Raw genomic sequence first — 20,731 nt, 5'->3', positions numbered from 1 at the left:
GTGGATGGAGTCCGTACCACCTATAACCAACCAGATTAGCACACAGAAGTACAGAGTATTTCAATAAATGAGTGTGCTGCTCATGTGTGATGTAGGATCTGTCCTCTTATGTTACTAGGAGTAAGGCTGCATGTGGCTACATGTGACAGAGGAAATACCATGACCACAAGAGGGGATCCACAGACTAAGGGGTAAATGTAATAGCATTGCCAAGGGTATGCGGTTAAATTACCAGCTGCCGGGGAAATGCCGGTGGTTGGAATCCCAACCCAAGCTTGGTATTCCCACTCGGGTGGTGGTCCACGCAACCACCAGAGGGGGAATATAATAGTTTGGTGACCGAAGGTCGCAACCGGGCCTGAATAGTGGGATGCGTAAAGGGTCCTCCAACAAAGCAAAGTACTGATGAGAAGTTTTATGCTGCTATCAGAAAGATAGCAGAGTAAAACACATCTGTATATGAAACATGGGGCAGATGTATTAAGCCTGGAGAAGGGATAAAGATGGGGTAAAGCAGTGACAAGTGCAAGGTGATAACACACCAGCCTGTCAGCTCCTGTTATTTTTCAGATTTCTAATGATTGGCTGCTGCGTTATCACCATGCGCTTTTTACTGCTCTATCACTTCTTTATCCCTTCTCCAGGTTAATACATCTGCCCCAAAGTTCATACTTCTAGTTTGTTTTTCTTATTTTAATTATTGCACAAACCACGCGTATTTATCCAACATATAATATACATCACAAGTTGATGTTCTTTCAGAGCAATTGCGATTATAGTACCGACAGCTGAGTCTCAGTGCATCATGTTCAGTTCGGTACATTACATTTAAAAAATACCAGGTATCAAATACGGCCAAACAAATTGCAATTCTGTGTGCAAGCTGGTCTGCATCAGGTTAATGACAGGCGTACATTGAACGTATTTGCGTCACTTTCTGCATGTGCATTCAGTGCAAAATACGCATGTGTGCTGTAGTGTTGCAAGAGAAATAGGGCCATTGTAGTTCCCCAAAAACCAAAATGGTGTTCCCCAAGTGGTGATTTCTGGAGAATACTTTTAAGAAATAGTGATTAATTAGAAACGCCCCAACTGTTGTCATTTTACCATATTGGGACTTTTTTTTTTTTTTTTTGTAATCTGTGTTTATTAAAGAAAATACAGATATAAATCGGCACAATATTGAGAGAAAAAAAAGGACAGTATCAAACATAAAAGTATAAAGTGTACACAAAAACGTGTACCAGTGTATATAACATCAGATTGACATGTCCAGCAACACATAAATCTGCATTAACACGTTTCAAACCAGAGAGGAAGTAAAAGGAGAGAAAGAGAGAGAGAGAGAGAGAGAGAGAGAGAGAGAAAAGAATAAAGAAAGGGGGAACAAGACCTAGAGCCGAGAATGCACATAAAAACATTCAAAAGCATATCAGTAACAAATCACCAACCTCAATGTTTCAAGGCAGAGATATAGGCCCTCATTCCGAGTTGTTCGCCCGCTAGCAGATTTTAGCAGCATTGCACACGCTAGGCCGCCGCCCTCTGGGAGTGTATCTTAGTTTAGCAGAATAGCGAACGAAAGATTAGCAGAATTGCGAATAGAATATTCTTAGCAGTTTCTGAGTAGCTCGAGACTTACTCCTACACTGCGATCAGCTCAGCCCGTTTCGTTCCTGGTTTGACGTCACAAACACACCCTGCGTTCACCCAGGCACTCCCCCGTTTCTCCAGACACTCCCGCGTTTTATCCTGGCACGCCTGCGTTTTTCCGCACACTCACAGAAAACGGTCAGTTTCGGCCCAGAAACACCCACTTCCTGTCAATCACACTCCGATCACTTCAACGATGAAAATTCTTTGTTCGGACGTGAGTAAATCTACTAAGTTTTGTGCTAAAATACTTAGCGCATGCGCACTGCGTACCATGCACATGCACATTTTTGCCTTAGTCGCTCCATTGCGAAAATTGTCAACGAGCGAACAACTCGGAATGACCCCCATAGTCCCTGTAGGACCCAGATGATTTATATTCCACCCAGGGCAACCATATAGCCATAAATTCGGTCAGTCTATCCCTGGAGCTCAGGAGAATATCCTCCATAGTCATGTAGTAATCAAGTCAAGGAAAACCAAGCGTTCCGAATAGGGGAACTAGCGGATTTCCACAGAGCAGGGATCACTGCACGGGCAGCATTACTAAGATGTCGCAGTAGCGATGACTTATAGATGGACAAAGGTAAAGAGGAGTGATTTAATAACCAAAAGGCTGGGTCAGAGGGAACAGGGGCATGGAGGATATCTCCTGAAACGTCATCCCAGAAAACTTTAATGAGTGGGCAGGTCCACCAAATATGCAGTAAGGCGCCCAAGGCATTATGACATCTCCAACAGGCAGGGGAAATAGATGGGGGAAATAGCATGAAGAAGAGAAGGGTGCCTGTACTATCTCATCAATATTTTGTATTGAGTTTCTCTTATTTGTATACAGATAGAACTGGCATGGGTCTTGAGAAAAATAGATTCCCACTCCCTATCTGAAAGAGAGAGATTCAGGTCACATTCCCATTTTTGAGTAAAGAGAAGGGGGGATTGAGAGTCAGGCATTTGTAAGAGCTTATATAGGGAGGATATCGTATGTTTAGGGTGTATAGGCACCACACACATCTTTTCAAATGGAGTCAGTACCCTAGAAGCCTGTCGATAAGTATTAGCCGTATTTGTAAGTACTTCCAAAAATCCGCCTGTGGGACATCCCATTTCATCCGTATATCTGAAAATTGCTTGACCCCCGATGATTGTGCCAACTGACCCACTCTAAAAAGTCCCTCTAGGGCCCAGTTTATGTAGGAAGAGAACGTAAAGCCAGGTGTAAAGGCAGGGTTACCCAAAAAGGAGGTGAGGGGGCCAAAATCTGAAGAAACACTTGGCCTCCGCCGCAACCATTTCCAAGAGGAAAGTGTAGGGGAGATAGTTAGATGAGGGCTAGAGAGTTGGGACTTTTCTGCTTCTTTGGCACCATAGTGGTCAGGCTTAAATGTAAGACATGCAAACAAACACATATCATATAGCCATAATTCAGATAAATGAAGCCAGGCCTATGTACTGGGGTGCATGCCCAAATCTAAAGTGGTGGCCACACCTCCTCCCATTTTTTTTAATGACTACAGTATATGTTGTAAAGCAGAGGGATGACTCCTTGGGGGGAGAAAGGAGAAAGAGTTCCAGTGTGATTGCCTTCCCCCCTAACACTTCTTGTCCAATGTGTAGCATCACATTGGGCATGGAGAGAGCAGAGATTGATGTTGCTAAACAGCAGTTTTCTGTCTCTTTCTGCCCAATGTGCAACTGGCGCTGCACTGCTATACATCAACCAGCAGCATTGGGCAGAGGAGAAGTTTTACAGGTGTTGGTAATTGCATCAGTGCATATCATCAGGTGGCAGCAATCATCAGTGCATATTTTTGCAATGCAATATGAGAACCTGCCAGTGATTTGTTTCCTGACAGGCATATAGGCATCTGCACCCCGGTCAGCCTCATGAGACCAAGGGCTAGATTTGCTAAGTGGTGACTCTTGCTCTTAACATTAGTACCACTTGAAATTTTGAGGTCAAACACACCAAGCAGCTTGTTAAAAAACCTTATTACAGTAAATCTAGCCTCACGTCCTTGCTGTACCCAGCCTAGGCTTATATGTCCCTCTATATTGCCTCACTACACATCAGGAGTCATAAGTGTGAGATGTGATCTAATCTGCATACAGGCACAGACATAAGATTTTTTGTGAACTTATTTTATATATATATATAAAAAAAAGATGCATATGTCCAACTCTACAGGAACCTCTTAGTAAGAGACATTGCTTTGGTCACTTTTAAGGGTGGTTTATATCTCGCTAAAGAGATGTGTTGTTGCACACCACATCTCATCACAACACTGACCAATACTATTTACTATAGGTGTGGCCATCAGACGGTTAATGCTTAGGGGTATATTCAATAGGAGTTGGGTCCATTCCGACATGCAGTTGTCTGAATGGACCCGACAACCCCTATTCAAAAGAGCGGCCAAATCCGACTGTAGGATTTGGCCATTCCGTAACCTACTGCTGCTGTCAGCGCTGCGGGTGCGCTGACAGCAACGGCAGAGTGAGCTGTCAGCAGCGCCGGGGGTGGGTGGGAGTGGTCAGCGGCGCCGGAGGTGAGTGGCGGGGGGGGGGAGCAGGGGGGAGATGTCTGTGGCGCCGGGGGGGGGGGGGAGAGCAGAGCAGACGGGGGAGGAGAGGAGGAGACGGGGGAGCAGCGGCTGCAGCAGCGGAGGCTCACGGCAGCGTCCACCCATCTCCAGCAAGCGGGACGTCGCTTGCTGGAACCGGGTGGACGCTGCCGCTGGGTCCCTGCTCTCCCCGCTGCTCCCCCGTCTACTGCTCTCAGTTCAGTTATCTCAATCCGACTTTTTTTATAGTCGGATTGAGATTGTCGGAAAGCCGCCGATCAGCGTGCATTCCGTCAGCATTCCGACAAGTCGGGTTTCCCGACTTGACGGAATAAATGGGGCCATAATGAATAGGTCGGAACCCCTTCCGACCTAAAACTGTCGGAAGCTGCCGTCTTTCCGACAAGACGACAGCTTCCGACAGTTATTGAATACACCCCTTAGCATTGAAGGCATCACACCGTGAACAGAAAACCATTGATAATTTGACTCATAGATGGCAGCTCAATCAGGGAAGGTATCACCTGTACGAAAGAAGAAAAAAACATTGTTGCCTCTCTGCCATTGATGGTAAAACCATGGATCATCTGTGGAATAATTGCCAGGACAATGGGGGAAAATTCCACTGCTCTTATTGCACTGCTTATCAGAAAGCTTAATCAGTGTTTACAGTCAATGCAAAACAGAAGACTCAAATCTTGCATACAGTAGTAAGACACTTTACCCTTCAATCAAACATAAAGATGCAGGAACATACTGCATAAGTTCATCCCAGTTGCCCAGAGGCGAGATGGAGTTTGGTGCCCCCCTCTTAAAATAAAAAGGAAAAACAAATATGGTGTGTGTGTGTATGTGTATGTGTAAACACACACGACTAGCAGAATCATATAGGTAGTGTTCTCAGCCGGTATACAGGGACCAGAGCCCACAGTGAATTGGTAGGGCTCCAGTTATGCTGTGGTTCAGCCATCTGCAGCATACAGAATCAGCGTTCCATCTCACAGTCCAGCAGTAGCGGGGGGTGCACCATCACTTGCTGCAGTGCAGGTTGAGTAGTACCAGGCAGGGTTCATCTTGTCCCCTATTGCAGGTGTTAGCAGGGCTCCTGGGACTGAGGACCTTGAAAAGTGATAATTTCACTGTGATAAAGTACCAGCCAATCCTCACCTAACTGCCATGTCATAGGCTGAAAAATGACAGTTAGGAGCTGGTTGGCTGGTACTTTATCACTTTTATGGGCTTAGTACATCCTGCCCAGAGACTATTAACTCTTTGGAATTGCATATGCACACACTTAAAAAATTTGATTCAAGGGAAACAATGCTTGCGTCCTCAGACTGTGTTTATGCCAATATTTGGAGATGTAGTCGGGATCCTGGTCAAAATCCCGACGCCGGAATCCCGACTGCCAGCATGCTGGTAGCGGGGCCACAGCTATTCCCTCTCCTGGGTGTCCATGACACCAGTGGAGCGGGAATAGAACCTGTGGTGAGCGCAGTGAGCCACCGAACCCGCAAGGGGCTTTGTTGCGCTCATTGTCCTGTCTGCATTCTGGCGGTCGGGATTCCAGCTTCAGGATTTTGACCGCCGGGATTTCAACTGCTGGATCCCATACCCAACGCAATATTTGTGACATGAGCGTCTTCATAGATAACAATATAGATGCAGATCAAAGGATTAATAGTGTTGGCATAGTATGTGTCAGCGCTGCAGATCAAAGGTTAAATTACATAACCATAAGCCAGAGATGTGGTAAGGATTTTCCAATTGTTGGGACCTGCGCCATAAAAGATCTATTAGATTTGGACTTTCTAAAATAGGTTTTTATATTTCTCTTTCTTTTGTGCGGCAAACACCATATATTGTTTGAAGTATTTCCTTAGTGAGAGGATGCAAATCATTCCCTTCCAGATTTACAGTACGCCTGATAACTGATGTTTCTGTTTATCTCATGCCATATTCGACAAATACATTCCATTGCTGGTTTATGTGATGAATTTGTCTTCTCACACTCATATTGTATCTAAGGACTTGGGGATTAAAACTTGTAACAAGAAAACTGTTGATCATCAAAAAGCACATAAGCACGACAGAAAGAAGACAATAGGACACTCAGCTACATCTTCTACAGTTACCTGAAACTGACATGGGCGGAACCAGACGACCCATTAGCATTGGATGTCATATGTGGAGAGATGGTTGAAAGGTTGTAGCTGATTGGAGGGATTATTCCAGCTGGGCTTTTATGGTAATCTAGGCTGTTGTTTGACTCTTTCAGTGTGACATAAGCTGCTGTCCTGCCCTGATTTGATCCATTAAATAAACTGCTAGCATTAGATGTCCTGTCATTCTTCTCGCCCTTATCTGTATCCATTTTAATTATCTTCACTTTTAAAGGTTTTGTATCTTTCACTTTGGATTCAATATTGAAATCCTACAAGAAAAAAGTAAACACAAATAAACAAAAAATATTCTATGGATTTACTAAACCAAAGGTAACTGGTGAAACAACAAATTATATACATTGCACATCTTTGTACAACCCTAAGGAGTTTAGTATATCTCCATCGTGTCATTCTTTGGTGAGTACCTCAGGGATCTTGACCCATGTAAGCCATAGCAAGCAATTAGGCAATATAGGAAGCACAATATGCACTTGGGTCAAAAACTGGTTAGATAATAGGGAGCAGCGCGTTGTGGTTAATGGATCTTTTTCAACTTGGACTGAAGTGCTAAGTGGTGTGCCGCAAGGCTCAGTATTAGGACCGCTATTGTTCAATATTTTCATTAACGACCTAACAGAAGGTCTAGAGAGCATGGTGTCAATTTTTGCAGATTATACCAAATTGTGTAAGGCTATAAATACAGAGGAGGATGCCGAGTCTCTTCAGAACGACTTAGTTAAATTAGAAGCATGGGCAGCCAAATGGAGAATGCGCTTCAACACAGACAAGTGTAAGGTAATGCACTGTGGTAACAAGAACAAAAAGTACACCTACCTACTAAATGGGGTAAAATTAGGGGATTCTGTACTGGAAAAGGACTTAGGTGTCCTCATAGATAGCAAGCTAAGCAGTAGTACCCAAAGTAGGACTGCAGCAAAGAAGGCTAATAAGATATTAGCATGCATAAAACGGGGTATTGATGCTAGGGACGAGAGTATTATACTCCCGTTATATAAATCACTAGTGAGGCCACACCTTGAATACTGTGTACAATTCTGGGCACCGTACTACAAAAAGGATATCCTGGAGCTTGAAAAGGTACAGAGGAGGGCGACCAAACTAATTAAGGGCATGGAGACGATGGAATACAAGGAAAGGCTTGAAAGACTAGGCATGTTTACATTGGAAAAGCGGAGACTAAGAGGGGATATGATCAACATCTACAAATATATAAGGGGACAATACACAGAGCTTGCGCGGGACCTGATTATGGTTAGATCAACACAGAGGACTCGTGGACACTCGCTCAGGTTAGAGGAGAGGAGATTCCGCACAATACAGCGTAAAGGCTTTTTCACGGTAAGGACAATACGTGTTTGGAATTCCCTGCCCGAGGGAGTAGTAATGGCGGAATCTGTCAACACCTTTAAGAATGGGTTAGATAAATTCCTAATGGATAAGGATATCCAGGGGTATGGTGCATAGTCATGCATTATAGTTACTATAAATAGGGATAAAATGCAACGGCTGACAGCAGCATCAGTCAGAAATTTTAGTCAAATCATCATGCATAGGAGACCACAAATAGGTTGAACTCGATGGACAATTGTCTTTTTTCAACCTCAGATACTATGTTACTATGTTACTATGTTACTATATTACTCTTACATGCACTCAGGACCATTGCGCGAGTTTTGTTCACATCGTGCCATAAGCAAACGCAAAAGGGTTTCCGGTTGCCCGGAAACCCCCCTCCTCTTGACAAGCGGCCCACCCAAATCTAAATCTCTCTGCACATGTTACAGTTGTCCCACCTGCAACATGGTTTTGCACAATTACTAACTTTTTTGGTTTTCTAAAAACCTGAATATACCCATGATATGATTACTAGAGCTGCCACCACAACATGCCATTTATGGGACAGAACTGAGCTGCTGCACACGTCCAGTGGTAGCAACTTCTTCTACCAAGTGCACAGGACCAGAGAGTAGCTGTCAAGAAGAAGAGGCAGATGCCTTACCATGAGGTGGGAGAATGTGTGTTTACAAAGTGCAGTTCCTACAGGTTCTATTATGTATCTTTATATATTATGGGATGTTTGAAATTTTCCTGACCACTTATGTTATTTATATTAAATATGTTTGATACAGCCTATTCTATAAACCATCTATATATTCAGTGTATAAAAAGACCAATGTGTACATATTTGTCCAGGGTCAGTACTAGGTTCTACCACACCCATAGATTCCTGCACTTGCTCCAGTGCTCTGCAGAGTAGATGACTGTGGAATACATTTGGACCCCCAAACCCCACCCCCACCCATCCCTGATATAGAAATCCTGCATTTGCCCCTGCACCCCCATTTCCTATTGTGGAGCTGGATAGGTAATGGTGGAGCAGGAGCTCGCTGACAGGGACAATCAAAATGATGAATGAGTGACATTAAACATACACCAAAAATACGCCAACATTTTCACAAAAGCCATTTAACAAATTAGCTGCTTTTAATGGAATAACAAATGTAAACCACTAAACAAAGAAATCTGCAATACACTTTGATAGATAATTGCTTGGACAAACAGAAATAAACCAATATAGAAACTTGTGGAATGATCATCATTCATGAGGATCAGTTGACATTTAGAGCTATATTTACGAAGCGGTGGCTTTTATAAGTTGCGGCAAAAACATCATCAATTATCTTTCATTGTGTAACTTAAACCTGTTGCATACTGCCCATTGTACTTGTGTGTTACATGAGTTGGGATAAATTAGCATTAAGCAGAATATTTCACCTGCATGGCCAGTGCTTTCTTCTCTCCTGGGTAATCGTCTTTTTCTTTTTTGACATTTTTTGTCTTTTTGAGCTGTGATGGAATGTCTTTACAAAGCTTCTGGACTTTGACACTAATTTCCTGTGAAAACCTTTAACATGACAGAACAATAAGAATGGAAATGGTTACTTATAGTTACAAATCATGTAGCTTGTGCCCATACATGTTCTGTATTATGTAGCTTTTCATTTTCAAATCAGAGCTGTGACCAATGATCTTATCAATACTCTATTATGCTATGATCTGTAATGACTAATTTTGACATATTAAGTTACTGTACTTGTCATCATACTGTAAATTACAGTTTCCCCAATTAAACAGCATATAAAAAATTATCTTCTAAAAATACCAACATTAATTCCAGAAATGCTTGTTTTGTTCTAATTTTATCAGTACCAGCAGCATTGTAAGCAGATAAGTGGAGACACACAATTCCCCTAATAGATTGTAATGAAAGATGGCCCCTTTTATGGTCATTGTAGAGGAATGAGTAGCTTTTTACAAAAGTCTCCTGCTGTTTTTAACACAAATCCACTCTGTAAATATTTTGTTTTAATACACCAATGCCATTTTACTGTGTTACAAAGAGGTTTTCTGTAATAGTTGTTTAATTCAGCATTTATATTTTGACTGATAAATACATGAGCATTAATCTTATAACACAGTTGGATAATATGTAACAAGTTTGTAGGCCCAGCTCAATATACTGTTACCTTGTTATATTGTTTTGGTAAATCTACCAATTATTACCAATAAGCTGGATACACACTTATAGGCCCTACACACTGGCCGATTTGTTTGAAAGATATGAACGATCTCGTTCATAAATGAACGAGGACTCGTTCATATCTTTCAGTGTGGAGGCTCCAGCGATGAACGATGCGCGGCCCCGCGCTCGTTCATCGCTGGTCCCCCGTCGGCTGTACATGCAGGCCAATATGGACGATCTCGTCCATATTTGCCTGCAGTTCTATGGAGCCGGGTGACGGGGGGAGTGAAGACACTTCACTCCCCCCGTCACTGCCCCCCCGTCGGGCAGCTCGGCGGCGGATCGGCATGTCTGTAGGGCCCCTTAGCCAACAGATCAGCAGCCCAAATGGTAAATAAATAAATATTTTTTTGCATACACACTTACCAATCTGCTGCCCAATATGTCTGGCAGTAGAGTAGTTTTAATATGCGTTCCTACTTGTGCTGTCATAGTCAACTGCTGCTGCAGCCAACCTATCGCTCAGTCAGTGAGTCGGCCGTATACACATCCAGATGTATCAATATACAGATGTAGCCTCTCTCATCTCATCCGCGAATAGTCGTGGGTGCGACTAGCTTGCCACGATTAGTGTGCCCCACTGGCGGCCACATGCAGATAGTCGCACCCGCGATTCATAGGAAATACATTGTGCGAACCCAGGTGCATGTAGTAGCTGTCACGATGTGTGCTTACGTGTGAACGCATCACAGCATCAATGAGAGTTGCTACATGTACAGACAGCATCAGCTGTGCTGTATGGCTCGCCTGATATGCCTGTGAACAACATCATTCACAGACCTATCTGTGTCCACACCCAATAATGCACTAGCGATATAACGTTCGACAATTGAATGAACAATATATCGAACAGTGTGTACCCAGCATTATTTAGTATCTGCCTCTTTTTTCTATGTTGATGCTTACCTATAAATTTTGAAGACAGTGGACCTGGGGGGTAATTCAGACCTGATCGTAGCAGCTAATTTGTTAGCAGCTGGGCAAAACCATGTGCAATGCAGGTGTGGCAGATATAACATGTGCAGAGAGAGTTAGATTTGGGTGGGTCATTTTGTTTCTGTGCAGGGTAAATACTGCCTGCTATATTTTTACACTGCAATTTAGATTTCAGTTTGAATACACCCCACCTAAATCTAATTCTCTCTGCACATGTTATATCTGCCCCCCCTGCAGTGCACATGGTTTTGCCCATCAGCTAACAAATTTGCTGCTGCGATCAACTCTGAATTAGGCCCCCGATCCAGAGTGAATACTACTCCAGTTAGCAAAGCATACTTTGCATGAAAGCGCTCTGGGCATATGCTTACTGTAAGTGCAGATTTGTGGGATTCTGGTCTCTAAACTATCAGCACTAGTGCATTTTATGTAAAAAAAATTTTTTATCACCAAGGGGTAAATTTACTAAGATGGGAGTTCTATTTAAGATGGGATGTTGCCAATAGCAACCATTCAGATTTCAGGTATTATCTTCTAGAAGGTGCTAGATAAATGAGAAGTAGAATCTGATTGGTTGCCATGGGCAACATCCCATCTTAAATAGAACTCCCCTCTTAGTAAATTTACCCCCAAATACGAGTAGAGGAGAAGCAGCCCTGAACCGATATGTATAAGGGGCTGTTTCCCCAATTGTAGAACGTTTGGTCAGGGACGTTGATAATGTAGCTCCGATGGGCCATGGTACTGGGGAAACGTGGACAATTCAGGAAGATGTCGCCACACTCCCTGCCCAAAAGAGTTTTAACCAAACAGTATGAAGGGGCAGCTCCAGAGCCCACCTGTAACACTACTCCTCTCTGCCCATTACCACTACAGCCACGTCTGTATAGCATGGCAGTGGCACATCAAACAGTGAGGAAGAGGAGAGGCAGTAGTCTTCTCTCTCTCACTGCCCAATATGCTGTTATGGCCTCCGTATGGGACAGAGCGGAGAAGTGAAATAGGTGGATTGTTGACCTGGAACAAGTAGTGGCTGCTTTGGGGGGTAGGGGGGTTATTATGCATTTACACACCATTGCTGTACTCATGTTACTTCCCTGCCGCTCTCCCATTCTACTTCTCTAGGTACCTACTAACACATACTGCATATTAAATGAACATATATATTATGAAAAAGTACATTTTGCCTTCCTTGTTGGACATTCAGTATGTCCAACTCTACATGAGCCCACTGTATTTTCAATGATTTCTTATGCATCTAGATGTATTTATACTGTATGTATGAATGCATTCAATCTACATTTTTTAAAATAACTAAAAATCCAAAATATCTTGATCAAAACATTTAGAAACACTTGTAAACTGCAACTCACTGAGCCTGATGCTGAGCTGGACCTACACCAATTTGACTATGTACATAGCACAGGGAACAGAAGCAAAAATGCACATATGCACGGGTAACGGTCATTCTTCTGTAGGCAGAATATAGTAAGAGTGTGTCTACATAACTACAAACAGATGCAGAGATACAGTACATACAGTATTAACCTGTAAAAACCATAATCAGCACACATCTTGCAATGTGTAGTCCTCATCAAATGAGTGTGAATACTCTATTATCCATGGAGTTTTATCTCGTTTGTGTAAATTACGTCCAATATGTGTCAAACTCAGAATCAGACCCTTAGGATGGGCTTCCATTGAGAAGATTGTGTTGATGTACAGTATTTTAGAAACATTGAAATGGAACATGTAAAAAATAAGATTTTAAACCTACCGGTAAATCTTTTTCTCCTAGACCGTAGAGGATGCTGGGGACTCCGTAAGGACCATGGGGTATAGACAGGCTCCGCAGGAGACATGGGCACTCTAAGACCTTTTAATGGGCGTGAGCTGGCTCCTCCCTCTATGCCCCTTCTCCAGACCTCAGTTATAGAACTGTGCCCAGAGGAGACGGACATTTTGAGGAAAAGGATTTTGTTAATTAAGGGTGAGATACATACCAGCCCACACCACAAACACACCGTATAACATGGTATATAACTAAACCAGTTAACAGCATGAACAACAGAAATCAGCAACAGTCTGATCTCAACAGTACACACCTCTCGTATAACTACATCAGTAACTACGTACAAGTACTGCAGATTTATTCCGTACTGGGACGGGCGCCCAGCATCCTCTACGGACTAGGAGAAAACGATTTACTGGTAGGTTTAAAATCTTATTTTCTCTTACGTCCTAGAGGATGCTGGGGACTCCGTAAGGACCATGGGGTTTATACCAAAGCTCCAGACCGGGCGGGAGAGTGCGGATGACTCTGCAGCACCGATTGAGCAAACAGGAGGTCCTCATCAGCCAGGGTATCAAACTTATAGAATTTTGCAAAAGTGTTTGAACCCGACCAAGTAGCTGCTCGGCAAAGCTGTAATGCCGAGACACCTCGGGCAGCCGCCCAAGAAGAGCCCACCTTCCTAGTGGAATGGGCCTTCACCGATTTTGGTAACGGCAATCATGCCGTAGAATGAGCCTGCTGAATCGTGTTACAGATCCAGCGTGCAATAGTCTGCTTGGAAGCAGGAGCGCCAACCTTATTGGCCGCATATAGGACAAACAGAGCCTCTGTTTTCCGAATACGAGCCGTTCTGGCTACATAGATTTTTAAAGCCCTGACTACATCAAGGTACTTGGACTCCTCCAAGACATCCGTAGCCACCGGCACTACAATAGGTTGGTTCATGTGAAACGACGAAACCACCTTAGGTAGAAATTGTGGACAAGTTCTCAATTCCGCTCTATCCATATGGAAAATCAGATAGGTGCTCTTGTGGGACAAGGCCGCCAATTCTGACACCCGCCTTGCAGATGCCAAGGCCAATAACATGACCACTTTCCACGTGAGAAATTTTAACTCATCAGTTTGAACTGGTTCAAACCAATGTGATTTAAGGAACTGCAACACCACGTTCAGGTCCCACGGTGCCACAGGGGGCACAAAAGGAGGTTGGATGTGCAGTACTCCTTTCACAAAAGTCTGTACTTCTGGAAGAGAGGCCAATTCCTTCTAAAAGAATATTGATAAGGCCGAAATCTGCACCTTAATGGAACCTATATTTAGGCCCATATCCACTCCTGACTGTAGAAAATGGAGAAAACCACCCAGCTGGAATTCTTCCGTATGAGCATTCTTGTATTCACACCAAGACACATACTTCCTCCAGATACGGTGATAGTGCTTCGCCGTTATTTCCTTCCTAGCTTTAAGTAGAGTAGGGATGACTTCCCCTGGAATACCTTTCCTAGCTAGGATCTGGTGTTCAACCGCCATGCCGTCAAACGTAATCACGGTAAGTCTTGAAACACACACGGCCCCTGTTGTAACAGGTCATCTCTGAGAGGAAGCGGCCAAGGATCTTCTGTGATCATTTCCTGAAGATCTGGATACCAGGCCCTTCGAGGCCAATCTGGGACAATGAGTATCGTCTGAACTTTTGTTCTTCTTATGATTCTCAATATTTTTGAGATGAGCGGAAGCGGAGGGAACACATAGACCGCTTGATACACCCATGGTGTTACTAGCGCGTCCACTGCTATTGCCTGAGGGTCCCTTGCCCTGGAATAATATGTCCGTAGCTTCTTGTTGAGGCGTGACGCCAGCATGTCTATTTGAGGTAGTCCCCAACAACTTGTCACTTCTGCAAAGACCTCTTGATGAAGTCCCCACTCTCCTGGATGGAGATCGTGTCTGCTGAGGAAGTCTGCTTCCCAGTTGTCCACTCCCGGAATGAATACCGCGGACAGAGCGCTTACATGATTTTCCACCCAGCAAAGAATCCTGGTGGCCTCCGCCATTGCTGCTCTGCTCCTTGTTCCGCCCTGGCGGTTTACATGCGCCACAGCTGTGATATTGTCTGACTGGATCAGAACGGGTAGGTTGCGAAGGAGATGCTCCGCCTGTCTCAGGCCGTTGTATATGGCCCTTAATTCCAGCACGTTTATTTGCAGACAAGCCTCCTGGCTTGACCATATTCCCTGAAAGTTTTTTCCCCTGTGTGAATGCTCCCCAACCCCGGAGGCTCGTGTCCGTGGTCACGAGAACCCAATCTTGAATTCCAAACCTGCGACCCTCTAGAACAGGGATGGGGAACCTTCGGCCCTCCAGCAGTTGTTGAACTACACTTCCCAGCATGCCCTGCAACATTTTTAGCATTGCCAAATAGCAAAACTGTAGCAAGGCATGCTGGTATGTGTAGTTCAACAACAGCTGGAGGGCCAAAGGTTCCCCACCCCTGCTCTAGAAGGTGAGCACTCTGGAGCCACCACAGGAGAGAAATCCTGGCCCTGGGGGACAGGCTTATCATCCGATGCATTTGTAGATGGGACCCTGACCACTTGCTCAGTAGGTCCCACTGAAAAGTTCTTGCATGGAACCTGCCAAACGGAATGGCCTCGTAGGCCGCCACCATCTTTCCCAACACTTGAGTGCATTGATGAATCGACACTCTTTTTGGTTTCAGCAGAACCCTGACCATGTTCTGGAGTTCCAGAGCTTTTTCCATTGGGAAACCCTCTGCCGTTCCGTGTCCAGAATCATGCCCAAAAACGACAGCCGAGTTGTCGGGACCAACTGCGACTTTGGTAAATTTAGAAGCCAGCCGTGTTGTTGTAGCACCCTCAGAGAGAGAGCTACGCTCTTCAGTAATTGTTCTCTTGATCTCGTTTTTATCAGGAGATCGTCCAAGTACGGGATAATTTTGACACCCTGCTTGCGCATGTGCGCAGTATCATTTCTGCCATTACCTTGGTGAAAATTCTCGGGGCCGTGTAAAGCCCAAACGGCAACGTCTGAAACTGGTAATGACAATCTGGTACAGCGAATCTCAGGAACGCCTGATGAGAAGGATATATGGGGACATGAAGGTATGCATCCTTTATGTCTAGTGACACCATAAAATCCCCCCCTTCCAGGCTGGAGATCACTGCCCGGAGAGATTCCATTTTGGTTTTTGAACCTCTTCAAATATAGATTTAGGGATTTTAGGTTCAGAATCGGTCTGACCGAACCATCCGGCTTCGGGACGACAAACAGGGTTGAATAGAACCCCTCTCCCTGTTGCAACTGGGGATCCTGGATAATCACTTGTTGTTGACACAGCTTTTGTATAGCCGCCGAAACTATTGCTCTCTCTGGGAGAGAAGCTGGCAAGGCCGATTTGAAAAATCGGCGTGGAGGCACCTCTTCGAACTCCAGTTTGTAGCCTTGGGACACAATTCCTATCACCCAAGGATCCAAGTCCGAATGAACCCAGACCTGGCTGAAGACGTGCTCCCACCGGTGCGGACTCCTGCAGCGGGGCCCCAGCGTCATGAGGTGGATTTGGTAGAGGTCGGGGAGGACTTTTGTTCCTGGGAACTAGCCGAAGCTGATGTTCTTTTCCCCCTACCTCTACCTCTGGCGAGGAAGGATGAACCGCGCCCCTTTCTGAATTTATGAGACCGAAAGGACTGCATCTGATATTGAGGTGTTTTCTTTTGCTGTGGGGGAATGTAAGGCAGAAAAGAAGACTTACCCGCGGTAGCTGTGGAAACCAGGTCCGCAAGGCCTTCCCCAAACAGAACTTCACCCTTGTAAGGTAAAGCCTCCATAAGTCTCTTGGAGTCAGCATCCCCAGTCCATTGGCGGGTCCACAGTGACCTCCTAGCTGAAATTGCTATGGCATTTGCTCTTGAACCCAAGAGCCCAATATCTCTCGCAGCATCCCTCATATATAACGCTGCATCCTTTATGTGACCTAATGTCAACAAAACACTGTCTTTGTCGAGGGTGTCCATGTCAGATGACAAGTTATCTGCCCATGCTGCAATTGCGCTCCCCACCCATGCCGATGCTACCGCCGGTCTGAGCAGGGCTCCCGTAGTCGCATAAATTGATTTTAAGGTAGTTTCCTGCCTGCGATTCGCAGGATCTTTAAGGTCGCCATGTCCGGGGACGGTAGGGCCACCTTTTTGGACAAGCACATAAGGGCCTTGTCCACCGTGGGTGAGGATTCCAACCGTAACCTGTCCTGTGAGGGGAAAGGATACGCCATTATAATTCTCTTGGGAATCTGCAGCCTCCTATCTGGAGTTTCCCAAGCCTTTTCAAATAAAGCGTTCAGCTCATGTGATAGGGGAAATGTTACCTCAGGTTTCTTCCCCTTAAACATACAGACCCGTGTGTCTGGGACAGACGGGTCCTCTGTGATATGTAATACATCTTTTATCGCAATAATCATGTATTGAATACTCTTTGCCACCCTTGGGTGGAACCTTGCCTCATCATAGTCGACACTGGAGTCGGAATCCGTGTCGGTATCAGTGTCTGCTATCTGGGTAAAGGAACGTTTTTGGGACCCTGAAGGGTCTTGTGACACAGTAAGAGCCATGGAGTGACTCCCCGGTTGGCATTTGGACTCTGCTTTGTCCAATCTCTTATGTAATAAGTGTACAGATGTGGATAAATCCACAGGGAACCAGCGCTCAAACCCTATTTGTAGTGGTGAATGATACGGTTATAAAGTGAAACTAAAATCAATAATGAAAAAGCAGGTAATATACTTAGGGTTGTTTATTCTAAGATGCTGAGATACTTTCTTTCCCAACAGGTATAAATTCGGTTTAAAAGTCAATCAGTGATTGGGGCACGCTCCTGGTTTGAGCTTAAATTCTGAAGTGCAAGGTTCAATTGAAAGAACAAATGCTGTAATCTTTGTAAAGTCGAAAAAAAGAAAAAGAAAAAAAGAAAAAGAAAAATGCCACAAAAAAATAATAATGATAATATGTACTAAAGTCCAAACGGTTTACAAGTCTATACAGACTGCGGCGTCCCGCTAATCTGTGCTCTGAAGTGAAGGATTCTCTTGTGAAGTGATGAACAGTTGACAGCGGTAGTGTATGCTTTGGTTAGAGTGGAGAATAAGGACCCTGGACTGGCGCTATTCCTCCTGCAGCACGTCCCACAGTAGAGCGCCCGTATCAGGCCCGCTCTGTGGGGCTGCTGACCTGGGGTGTGCGCCTGTCACAGAGGCGAAGTGGACACGGCCGGAGCTCTCCGAGCGGCTGGCCGCGCCTCTCCTCCTCCTACAGGGACTTACCTTCTCCCTTCCCCTCCGCCTTCCACTCTCCGCTGTCTCTGGCTTCTTCCGTCGCCTGGCAACCGGTTGCTTCCGGAACTCCGGATCACGTGACCGGATGGTTTGCGGAAAGGATTAGCAGTACTGTCCTTCTTTGTAGTGAATATTCGTCCTCAGTCCAATGTAGTATAGATGGGTAGCTCCAACGCGTTTCGACCTGTTAGGGTCTTCCTCCCAGAGGAAGACCCTAACAGGTCGAAACGCGTTGGAGCTACCCATCTATACTACATTGGACTGAGGACGAATATTCACTACAAAGAAGGACAGTACTGCTAATCCTTTCCGCAAACCATCCGGTCACGTGATCCGGAGTTCCGGAAGCAACCGGTTGCCAGGTGATGGAAGAAGCCAGAGACAGCGGAGAGTGGAAGGCGGAGGGGAAGGGAGAAGGTAAGTCCCTGTAGGAGGAGGAGAGGCGCGGCCAGCCGCTCGGAGAGCTCCGGCCGTGTCCACTTCGCCTCTGTGACAGGCGCACACCCCAGGTCAGCGGCCCCACAGAGCGGGCCTGATTCGGGCGCTCTACTGTGGGACGTGCTGCAGGAGGAATAGCGCCAGTCCAGGGTCCTTATTCTCCACTCTAACCAAAGCATACACTACCGCTGTCAACTGTTCATCACTTCACAAGAGAATCCTTCACTTCAGAGCACAGATTAGCGGGACGCCGCAGTCTGTATAGACTTGTAAACCGTTTGGACTTTAGTACATATTATCATTATTGTTTTTTTGTGGCATTTTTCTTTTTCTTTTTCTTTTTCTTTTTTTCGACTTTACAAAGATTACAGCATTTGTTCTTTCAATTGAACCTTGCACTTCAGAATTTAAGCTCAAACCTGGAGCGTGCCCCAATCACTGATTGACTTTTAAACCGAATTTATACCTGTTGGGAAAGAAAGTATCTCAGCATCTTAGAATAAACAACCCTAAGTATATTACCTGCTTTTTCATTATTGATTTTAGTTTCACTTTATAACCGTATCATTCACCACTACAAATAGGGTTTGAGCACTGGTTCCCTGTGGATTTATCCACATCTGTATACTTACCATTTAAGGGGGGGCGGGACACCCCTCATTACCAGCAGCACACCCCGCCTCAGACTAACACCTCAGTGCGCAGAGAACCCATTTCCGTATATCTCTTATGTAATAAAGCCACATTCGCATTCAAAACATTCCACATGTCAACCCAATTAGCCGTCGGCGGTGCCTCCGGAGACAATACTACCATCTGCTCTGCATCCTCCCTAGAAGAGCCTTCCGCTTCAGACATGTCGACACACACGTACTGACACCCCACACACACTGGGATATATGGATATGGGGACAGACCCACAATAAGGTCCTTTGGAGAGACAGAGAGAAAGTATGCCAGCTCACACCAAGCGCCCTGTGGTTCTGAAACAAAGTTCCAGACTAGTAAGCACTTTTATAATAATAAATTTTGCACCAAATTAATGTGCCCCCCCCCCCCCCCTCGTTTTGCACCCTGTTACTTGTGTACAGCAGGGGAAGAGTCCGAGAGCAGCTTCTCTGCAGCAAGCTGTGGAGAAAATGGCGCTGGTTAGAGCTGAGGGAACAAGCTCCGCCCCCTCGATGGCAGGCTTCGGTCCCGCTGTTTCTTTATACTGGCGGGGCTTTATATACTGCCTCAGCAGTATCTATACTTGTGCCAGCCTATATATGAGGTAAAAATTGCTGCCCAGGGCGCCCCCCCTGCGCCCTGCACCCTTGCTGTGCCGTTGTGTGCGTGGGAGCAATGGTGCGCAGCGCGACCGCTGCGCGGTACCTCACGAAGATCTGAAGTCTTCTGCCGCCTTTGAAGTCTTCTTGCTTCCGATACTCACCCGGCTTCTATCTTCCGGCTCTGCGAGGAGGACGGCGGCGTGGCTCTGGGACGAACAGCGAGGACGACACCTGTGTTCCGACCCTCTGGAGCTAATGGTGTCCAGTAGCCTAAGAAGCAGAGCCTATCAGTAAAGTAGGTCTGTTTTTCTCCCCTCAGTCCCACGAAGCAGGGAGCCTGTTGCCAGCAGTGCTCCCTGAAAATAAAAAACCTAATAGTCTTTTCTAGAGAAACTCAGTAGAGCTCCCCTAGTTTGTGACCAGTCTCCTCTGGGCACAGAATCTAACTGAGGTCTGGAGGAGGGGCATAGAGCGAGGAGCCAGCTCACGCCCATTAAAAGGTCTTAGAGTGCCCATGTCTCCTGCGGAGCCCGTCTATACCCCATGGTCCTTACGGAGTCCCCAGCATCCTCTAGGACGTAAGAGAAATTGGAAATTTTAATGCCAGTGTGTACACAACCTTAAAGTGGTCACATTCTGTCGCTTGGTTCTAAGCAATATAATTAATTTCTAATTTGCCAAACTGGACAGATTGGCCATTGAGAATTCAAGCTGGCTGGCTGGTTGGACTCCATTGTAGTCTTGTTGGATCATTCTTGGGAATTGTGTTAATTTTGGGGCTACATCTACAGGCCAAAATGGCAATATTGCCCAAGATACTGCTTTGTGTGTGGCCAACATTAGATAGGGTCTTAAACCCACCTCTCAGAGAATCCATCCTTCTTAAATAGATCATGCTGCAACAAGGTCATGCAGGATGGCCTCTTCTCTGGGTCAATGTGTAAGCAGTACTGGA

The 20,731-nt window shown here is 45.3% G+C and overlaps 1 protein-coding gene across 2 annotated transcripts in view; it reads right to left on the bottom strand.

The window, feature by feature from the left end:
* CDKL2 (cyclin dependent kinase like 2) overlaps positions 1 to 20,731 on the bottom strand; it is a 178,723-nt gene that overhangs the window by 36,802 nt on the left and 121,190 nt on the right. For both annotated transcript variants that reach the window (XM_063916747.1, XM_063916739.1), the window contains exons 7-9: positions 20,638 to 20,726; positions 9,179 to 9,308; positions 6,353 to 6,651 (exon numbers count right to left, since the gene is read on the bottom strand). In XM_063916747.1, coding sequence (XP_063772817.1) covers positions 6,353 to 6,651; positions 9,179 to 9,308; positions 20,638 to 20,726 — 518 coding nt within the window. The remainder of the gene's footprint in view (positions 1 to 6,352; positions 6,652 to 9,178; positions 9,309 to 20,637; positions 20,727 to 20,731) is intronic.

The sequence above is a fragment of the Pseudophryne corroboree genome, chromosome 1, assembly GCF_028390025.1.
Source record: "Pseudophryne corroboree isolate aPseCor3 chromosome 1, aPseCor3.hap2, whole genome shotgun sequence".
Classification (NCBI taxonomy): Eukaryota; Metazoa; Chordata; class Amphibia; order Anura; family Myobatrachidae; genus Pseudophryne; species Pseudophryne corroboree.
This window is presented reverse-complemented; position numbering and strand designations above follow the sequence as displayed.